The 10033-nt window shown below is 45.7% G+C and overlaps 1 protein-coding gene across 2 annotated transcripts in view; it reads right to left on the bottom strand.

The window, feature by feature from the left end:
- Positions 1-5267: 5267 nt before the first annotated feature.
- The window catches only part of LOC106568341 (alpha-mannosidase 2), a 50573-nt gene continuing 45807 nt past the window's right edge, over positions 5268-10033 (bottom strand). For both annotated transcript variants that reach the window (XM_014138604.2, XM_045692503.1), the window contains exon 22: positions 5268-7599. In XM_014138604.2, coding sequence (XP_013994079.2) covers positions 7447-7599 — 153 coding nt within the window. In that variant the 3' untranslated portion in view covers positions 5268-7446. The remainder of the gene's footprint in view (positions 7600-10033) is intronic.

Here is a 10033-nt window from a genome sequence, read left to right as displayed (position 1 = left end):
GAACAGGTGGAGGCACTCAGGAGAGTGGAGGCAGCTGGACAGAGGAACCATCGGGAACGTTACGCTGGAACACGGTTGGCTAGGAAACCCGAGAGGCAGCCCCAAGATTTTTGTTGGGGGGGGCACACGGGTAGCTTGGCCAGGCCAGGGAGGAGCAGTAAGCCAGCTACCGGTGACTACAGGGAGGTGCGTACGAGGTGGAGGGCGCCATGTTACGCTGAGGTATGCACCATCTCGCCTATACGGACGCACAGCCCAGTTCGCCCAGTACCAGCGCCCCGCAGGTGCCAGGGCAAGGTGAGCATCGAGCCGGAAGGGGGGATGCCAACCCTACAATCAAGACCGCCAGCGCGCCCTTTCGGTCCGGTGTTTCCCGCCAGACGCACTAGCATGGAGGTGCGTGTCTCCAGGCTGGCACGTCCTATACCAGCCCCACGCATCAGGAGTCTAGTGTGTCAACCCAGCTTCGCCAGTCAACAGTCGTCAGAGCTGCCCGCCAGTCAACCATCACCAGAGCTGCCCGCCAGTCAACAGTCGTCAGAGCTGCCCGCCAGTCAACAGTCGTCAGAGCTGCCCGCCAGTCAACAGTCGTCAGAGCTGCCCGCCAGTCAACAGTCGCCAGAGAGGCCAGACTGCCCTGAACTGCCAGGGTGGCCAGACTGCCCTGAACTGCCAGGGTGGCCAGACTGCCCTGAACTGCCAGGGTGGCCAGACTGCCCTGAACTGCCAGGGTGGCCAGACTGCCCTGAACTGCCAGGGTGGCCAGACTGCCCTGAACTGCCAGAGGTGCCCGCCTGCCCGGATCTGCCAGGGTGCCCTGCCTGTCAGGATCGGCCCGAGTGGCCCTCCTGCCCTCCGGCCCAGCCCGAGGGGCCCTCCTGCCCTCCGGCCCAGCCCGAGTGGCCCTCCTGCCATCCGGTCCAGCCCGAGTGGCCCTCCTGTCCCCCGGCCCAGCCCGAGGGGCCCTCCTGTCCTCCGGCCCAGCACGAGTGGTCCGTCTGCCAGGGTCAGCCCAAGTGGCCCGTCTGCCCGGCGCAGTTAGCAGCGCCACCGAAGTGGGCTACGCCGACGGTGGAGCAAGGTCCACGCCCTGCACCTGAGCCACCTCCAGGATAGGTGGGTTGGGGAGGGAGGGTGTAGCACAGTGCCGTCGGTGACGGCAGCCACCCTCCCTTCCCTCCCTTATTGTTTAGGGTTATTGTTTATGGGTTTTGTGTTGTTTTTTTTTTCTTGGTAGGTGCATTCCGGGGTCTGCACCTTGAGGGGGGGGTACTGTCACGTCCTGACCAGCAGATGGAGCTAGTGTTTTAGTTTTGGGGTCAGGACGTGGCATGTTTGTGTTGGTTAAATGTTGGGTGGATGATTGGGACTTCCAATTGAAGGCAGGTGTGTATAGTTGCCTTTGATTGGAAGTCCTATATAGGTGTGTGTGTTTTTCTTTGGGGTTGTGGGTGGTTGTTTTTTGCACTGCGTTTCTAGCCTGCAGAACTGTAGCTGTTGTTACTTGTTTGAATTGTTAAGTGGATGCTTTACTCCTTTATTTTAATTAAAGATGAGTATTCACATACCTGCTGCGCCTTGGTCCATTTCTACAGAAGACAGCCGTTACACATACATACCAAAAAGTTATACACTAACTGGACTGTGAGTTGCTTTGGATAGGTGTCTGCTAAGTGGAATAATATGAATTCTATCTCAAAAATGCATTTGGTTTACGATTAGTTTAACCTTAACATCAGCAAAGTGTATTCAAGTTCACTGAAGTTCACATCTGTAGCGTTGCACTATGCCATAATAACTTATCGAGGAGACTAATATAAGGGCATCATGCCATCTGTGCAGGTGTTTAATGTTTGAATATCCTGTAGCTACATCCTGATGCTTTCCCCATGTAATCTGTTGTGTACTGTAGGCTCAGGCAGACTGTCAGGAGTATGACATGTACCAGGTGCTCTGGCATTGTCTTCCCAGTTGGTACTGCGTATAAAACATTGTCAGCCAGCAGTCCCAGGTGGAACACCACCTCTTCCTGCTGAGAGACGAGCTGCAAAAAGACAACTGGTTCGTTTGAGCTGTCTATTGTAATCTTGTTCCTCAATATTTAAACTTTTTATTAGTGCAACACCATGACAATGTAGGCTATATATTCGTTTCCAGAATCTGCCATACTACAGACTGTGACAAATTAGGACTTTCCTAATAACTTGATTCAGCTCTAATCTGGTAATCAGATCTGTTTGTGCTTTAGCCAATGCTTTGTAAAGGGAAAGGCAGTTGTTGTGACAACACAGCAGTTGGATATGAAAAGTCAGACATCTCTTTTCTTTGAGAGTAAGTTGACATTTGAGATAAGGCCCAGAGTACTTCTTGACCATGTGACATGATCACTCAGTATGTACAATTTAGTACCTCTAGAACCCTGGGGCTCAGACTCTCTGGTCTGTTTCTTGGCTCAGGTGTTCCTGCAGAGCGATCCAGGCCACATTCCTCAGCCCCTCCTGCAACATGGCTCCGCTGAGCCCTCAGCATACTTACACCAAAGCCTGAACAGCACTGTAGCGCAGCTGCCAGGCGTCGGTGCCAGCTAGCGAATGAACAGATGACACCAAACTCAGTGAAAACCCTGACAAACTGCAGACCAGGATAGGGAATTACAGTTTTAGATTAGACTTTTAGTGTAAATATAATGGCTAACCCAAGCTGTTTCATTGGACCATACTCTTACTTTAAACTGTAAGGTCTGCAATGTAGAGTCATATAGGCCTAATATCTAAAGATGTTGAAAAATGAATAACCAAAACTAAAATAGATGTGGTTATATTTTTGCTCATTTCAATGTTTGCTTGGTTTCCCACTCCTTTTTCTCCATGATTTACATGGATTGCCATTTGCCATGGCCAACAACCTCTCGGATGCATCCCTTCCAGGAAAAGAGGATGACATACTTTTAGTGATAATGAAAGAAATGAAAAGAGAGAGAGAGACAAGTTAATTTAGTGTGTAGATTATATATGGGCCAGTTTTTGACACACCCAGATGAAGACTAAACTACAAAAACATGCTCAATTTAGAATCTCCAGTGAAAGTGATTTTCAGTCCAGAACTAGGCTTAATCTTGGTTTGGGTAACCAGCCCATAATATGTCTAGAATCCCATCCTGCTCTGTCTTTGGGTTGATGCAGAAACTCATAAACATCTGAAGGCACAGCAAGGACTTTCCAGAACCAGAACCATTAGTCCTACAGTACAGTCCACCCCAAATTTAAAATAGATGTTTAAAATTAAATACATTAATTTAAGAATTCATTGATTTAAAACAAATCACGTTGATTTGGATGACTAAGCAAGTCTTTATAACTTGAAACTGGTATAAAATAAACATGAATACATTTAGGAACAATGATGCATCCGGAGCGATGTGTTTACATACATACAGTTGAAGTCGAAAGTTTACATACACCTTAGCCAAATACATTTAAACTCAGTTTTTCACAATTCCTGACATTTAATCCTAGTAAAACTTCCCTGTCTTAGGTCAGTTAGGATCACCACTTTATTTGAAGGATGTGAAATGTCAGAATAATAGTAGAGAGAATTATTTATTTCAGCTTTTGTTTCTTTCATCACATTCCCAGTGGGTCAGAAGTTTACATACACTCAATTAGTATTTGGTAGCATTGCCTTTAAATTGTTTAACTTGTTCAAATGTTTCGGGTAGCCTTCCACAAGCTTCCCACAATAAGTTGGGTAAATTTTGGCCCATTCCTCCTGACAGAGCTGGTGTAACTGAGTCAGGTTTGTAGGCCTCCTTGCTCGCACACGCTTTTTCAGTTCTGCCCACACATTTTCTATAGGATTGAGGTCAGGGCTTTGTGATGGCCACTCCAATACCTTGACTTTGTTGTCCTTAAGCCATTTTGCCACAACTTTGGAAGTATGCTTGGGGTCATTGTCCATTTGGAAGATCAATTTGCGACCAAGCTTTAACTTCCTGACTGATGTCTTGAGCTGTTGCGTCAATATATCTACATAATTTTCCTGCCCCATGATGCAATCTATTTTGTAAAGTGCACCAGTCCCTCCTGCAGCAAAGCACCCCCACAACATGATGCTGCTACCCCCGTGCTTGACAGTTGGGATGGTGTTCTTCGGCTTGCAAGCATCCCCCTTTTTCCTCTAAACATAACGATGGCCATTACGGCCAAACAGTTCTATTTTTGTTTTATCAGACCAAAGACATTTTTCCAAAAAGTATGATCTTTGTCCCCATGTGCAGTTGCAAACCGTAGTCTGGATTTGTTTATGGCGGTTTTGGAGCAGTGGCTTCTTGCTTGCTGAGGGTCCTTTCAGGTTATGTCGATATAGGACTCGTTTTACTGTGGATATAGATACTTTTGTACCTGTTTTCTCCAGCATCTTCACAAGGTAATTTGTTGTTGTTCTGGGATTGATTTGCACTTTTCCCACCAAAGTACGTTCATCTCTAGGAGACAGAACGCGTCTCCTTCCTGAGCGGTATGATGGCTGCGTGGTCCCATGTTGTTTATACTTGCGTACTATTGTTTGTACAGATGAACGCGGTACCTTCAGGCATTTGGAAATTGCTCCCAAAGATGAACCAGACTACAATTTATTTTCTGAGGTCTTGGCTGATTTCTTTTAATTTTCTCATGATGTCGAGCAAAGAGGCACTGAGTTTGAAGGTAGGCCTTGAAATACATCCAAATACACCTCCAATTGACTCAAATTATGTCAATTAGCCTATCAGAAGCTTCTAAAGCATTGATATCATTTTTATGGAATTTTCCAAGCTGTTTAAAGGCACAGTCAACTTAGTGTACAGTACGTAAACTTCTGACCCACTGGAATTGTGATACAGTGAATTATAAGTGAAATAATCTGTCTGTAAACAATTGTTGGTAAAATTACTTGTGTCATGCACAAAGTAGATGTCCTAACCAACTTGACAAAAATATCGTTTGTTAACAAGAAATATATGGACTGGTTGAAAAACGAGTTTTAATGACTCCAACCTAAGTGTATGTAAACTTCCAATTTCAACTATATGACTGTGCAATGACTGGCATGACAAGAGGAAAACTGATGATGCACTATCCAATTTAGAAATTGCACCTTGTTTAGCCTACTGTTACAGCTCTTAAGATTAAGTTGAAAGCCGGACTGAGTTCCTTTTTGGGGGGAAATATTGTCTTGCATACAACAACTGCAAATGGTTTTATGCACTTTATTTAATCGACAAAACTAACTTGGATTTCATTATTTTTTATTCTCCCATTATATGACATTTACAGAAAGATAAACAATGACAACATTTTACTCTCAACAAGCAACATTGGTAGAAAGAGATTTGCGCATAACACCATACCCTAATGCTGAGTTTCAAAGACAGACAATAGAACAATAACAATTCTATACCAAGTAAAGTGTATTGTTTCTCAAATATGCTTTTGATTTCAAATCATCCTAGACCAGCTTCTGTCTTGAAATTGAGTTTTGTCGCTCAAAAGGAGATAATACATTTTTTTCCCATAATTTAATCAGATGTGATACAACTGTTAAACTAGCTTTGACATTCACATTCACATTCAAACATTACGGAACAACCATTTCCACATTAATTTACATTGACACAAATAGACATTCAAAAAAATTAGCAACCAATGTCACAAGAATTCTAATTCCTTACCATGACAGTAAAGGCGCAATTATTTGACCACCAGAATAGCTAGGCATTCTTCCGTACCACACATAAGATATGCTCACCTCTAAACACCCCAGGAAATGTAAGGGAACATTTCCATATCCTTGGAACTTCACAAACGTGTTCAAAACATTAATTAAAAAACACCATGGCAACATGTTGAAGTGGATTTGAAAATGGCTCAGTCAAGGTACCAGTTTGAGGCATTCCATCTGTTAGCCAAGATCACAGGCAAGAACGGAACAAAACAAAAATAGTTGCGCAAATATGACAGGTTTTGTGACCTTTGGCATGTGTCATATGCTTAAGCAAGCAGTCGTACGCTTTTGGCCATAGTAACAAAATGTGTCTCAAGAATGTAATGACTAACTATTGTAGATTTAGAAGATTCAACTCGTTCAGATGCACGAGGAGAAAAGAGGGGATTGCTGCATATACGGTATCAATGGTAAGTTGGATCAGTTGCATAGTTTGATATCTAGGCTGTAGGCCCCAATTCAATCAATCACAGATTATAATAAACCACACTGAGTGGCGGTTTCCCGGACACAGATTAAGCCTAGTCCTGGACTAAAAAGCATGTTCGATGCCAAATTTCCATTGAAAGTGCTTTCTAATGCAGAACCTGGATTTTTCCATGTCTGGGAAACCGGCTTTGAAAGTTAACGCTACAGGTGTGTTTTTTTCATCAACATCCAATTAGGACATTTTCCCAGAGAGGAACAGCTTGTGGGGTGTGTCTGTTTTCACAGTAACACCTCAACACAGTGTGAACATTCTAAGTCAACCCGCGGTGCCGTTTTCCTGCAACTGCAACTGATTAAAAGGCTTTATTATTGATACACCTTTGAACATTTCTTGATCAAAACATCTGACTGACTGGTGCGCTGTACCAAGAGTAGCATAGCTGTGTAAAACAACAAAAAAGGGATAATTCACAACAATACGTATATGAAGGTCACAATAACAGACCTATATCAATGAATGTGATGTCACATGTCAATTATATAACAACTATTTGCTTCAGTAATTTCGCATTGATAGTAAATTATAATGGACATTTTTCTCCAAGGGGAACAACATAAGCATATGTACATTGGGCTCATTATGAAATTGAGAAATAAGGCACATTTTTGCTCTTTGGAAAAATAAAAACAGCATCTCACTTGAAATGAAACATATAAAAAAATATATAATTAGAATCAGTTGGCGTTCAAATCTTTTTTTCGGCATGCCAATGACTTTAAGCAATATTCACTATGATTGTAACCATACCTTGGTAAAACAAGACAAGAAATCACATTGTACAAAATCATATTAGTGGAAAAGGAAATCTGGACCTGTGGTCTTCTCAGTAGAGTGAGTTCAAGTGAAATTGCAACACAAACGTTCGCAACACAGACAGAACCTGAGACTGCAGGATAACTAGGGATACTGGATTCAAACAATATCATATTGCACTTTTAGAATGAAGCTTAATCAAGTTCCATTTCCTTCTCCTCCTGCCTCTCTCCTTTCTACCCCTCCTCCCTCTCTTCTTCCTAATCCTCCTCCCTCTCTCCTTCTTTCTCTCTTCCTCTTTCCCTACTTCCGTCTGTTCCAAGGATGTACTATGTCCCTAGGCTTCTGCATAGCCTCGCTGACAATGTTTTTCGGCACAGGAACAGAGGCCAGATTTTGGGCATGTGCCGTGGCAGGCACTGACTAGGCTCTCTGGCCAGCTGTCATGTCAGCTGCACGCGGTATGTGCTGATCTCCATTGGTTTCAGTCTGATTTCCTCTTTGCTCGACCCTCCCTCAGTCGTATGCATCAGAGTCAGGGATACGGGGATGATGCTCTGGAATCTCAGTTCTGAAAACAGCTTCTCCGTGTGGATCTGTGAGAGAACCAAACCAAACATGAACAATGACGTTATAACCGCATGTTGGAATAGAGAACCCATTATAAAAGGAGTTGATGGTTTAATAAAAGTATTTGACGCCGGCTTTGATCATGATGAAATATCCTATTATTTTAGAAGATATTAATAGGGTAGAGTATACTGAGCAAAAATATAAACGCAACATGCAAAACATTTCTAAGGTTTCACTGTGTTACAGTTCATATTAGGAAATCAGTTAATTTACATAAATTACCTAGGCCCTAATCTATGGTTTTCACATGAATTGGCATAGGCCCACCCACTGGGGAGTCAGGCCCTACCAATCAGAATGATTTTTTTCCTACAAAAGGGCTTTATTACAGACAGAAACACTCCTCAGTTTCATCAGCTGTCTGAGTGGCTGGCCTCAGACGACCCTGCAGGTTGTAACGGCTGTCGTAGAGAGGGGACCAAAGTGCAGCGTGTTGATTGCTCATGATGAATATTTATTATAACTCAAAACACTAAAGGAAAAATAACAAAGAGAAAAACGAAAGCGCACAGTTCTGTCAGGTACATAAACTAAACAGAAGACAACTACCCACAAACACAGGTGGGAAAAAAACCTTACTTAAGTATGATCTCCAATTAGAGACAACGAGGACCAGCTGCCTCTAATTGGAGATCATCCCAAAAAACAACAACATAGAAATAGAAAACTAGAACTTAAACACAGAAATACAAAACATAGAAAAACACAAAACACCCCCTGTCACGTCCTGACCTACTTACTATGGTCAATAACATCTTACTATGGTCAGGAAGTGACAGTACCCCCCCCAAAGGTGCGGACTCCGACCGCACCTAAACACAATAACAACCCCCCAAAAACAAAACAAAAGGGAGGGTAGGGTGGGTAACTCCTGTCTATGGCGGCTCTAGTGCAGTCCACATAACCTTATCCTCCAGCAGAGGAGGCAGCTCTGGTTCGGGGCGTAACCCCCGCTGCACCCGCTGATCCCTCTGCTTCACTACCACCGGACCGTGGATCATCGGAGGAGGAACCGGACTGTAGATCATCGCCGGAGGCTCTGTGCTGCAGACCGCCGCTGGAGGTTTTGGGCTGCAGGCTGCAGCTGGAGGTTCTGGGCTGCAAACCGTCTCAGGAGGTTCTGTGCTGCAGGCCGTCTCAGGAGGTTCTGTGCTGCAGGCCGTCTCAGGAGGTTCTGGGCTGCAGGCCGTCTCAGGAGGTTCTGTACTAGGGAGCATCGCTGGCGGATCCGGACTGGGGAGCATCGCTGGAGACTCCGGACTGGGGAGCATCGCTGGAGACTCCGGACTGGGGAGCGTCGCTGGAGGATCCGGACTGGGGAGCGTCGCTGGAGGTTCCGAACTGGGAACCTTTGCTGCAGGCTCCGTGCCAGGGATCATCACTGGAGGTTCCGCGCCATGGATTATCACTGGAGGCTTTGTGCCATGGATCATCTCTACAGGCTCCGGGCTATGGATCATCCCTACAGGCTTCTTACATTTTTATTTTACATTTTAGTCATTTAGCAGACGCTCTTATCCAGAGCGACTTACAGTAGTGAATGCATACATTTCTTACATTTTTTTTCTTCTTCCCCCCGTACTGGTCCCCCGTGGGAATCGAACCATGGATCATCCCTACAGGCTCCGGGCCATGGATCATCACTGGAGGCTTCGTGCCATGGATCATCACTGGAGGCTTCGGACCATAGATCATCACTGGAGGCTTCTTTCGTGGAGCTGGAATAGGTCTCACCGGACTAGGGAACGTCGTTGAGAGTTCTGGACTAGGGAACGTCGCTGGAGGCCGGGTGCGCAGAGCAGGCACAGGGTATACTGGGCCGTGGAGGCGCACTGGAGGTCTGGAGCTTATGGCTGGCACAACCCGTCCTGGCTGGATAACCCCTATAGCCCCCCGCAAGCGCGGGGCGTTGTAACAGGTCGCACAGGTTTGTGCTGGCGAACTGGGGGTACCGTGCGTAGAGCTGGCGCAGGATAACCTGGGCCGAAGAGACGCACCGGAGACCAGGAACGCTGAGCAGGCAGAATCCTTCCTGGATGAATGCCAACACGGCAACTGTGGGAAGCTTGCACCGAGCGCACCAGGCTGTAGTTGCGCACTGGCGACACAGTGCGCATCCCCGCATTAAACGGGGCTTGCTCGATCACTCGCCCCCCACGGTAAGCACGGGGAGTTGGCTCAGGTCTCCACCCTGACTCTGCCAATCTCCCCGTGTGCCCCCCCCCCCCAATGTTTTGGGGGGGCTGCCTCTTGTGCTTGCCTAGTTCCTCTTCTCGTCGCCATTCCACTCTCGCTACCTCCACCTGTTCCCATGGGAGGTGATCCCTTCCAGCTTGGATCTCCTCCCACGTATAGGATCCCTTGCCATCCAGAATTTCTTCCCAGGTCCATTCCTGA

This window comes from Salmo salar, chromosome ssa13 (genome assembly GCF_905237065.1).
Source record: "Salmo salar chromosome ssa13, Ssal_v3.1, whole genome shotgun sequence".
NCBI classification, from domain to species: Eukaryota; Metazoa; Chordata; class Actinopteri; order Salmoniformes; family Salmonidae; genus Salmo; species Salmo salar.
This window is presented reverse-complemented; position numbering and strand designations above follow the sequence as displayed.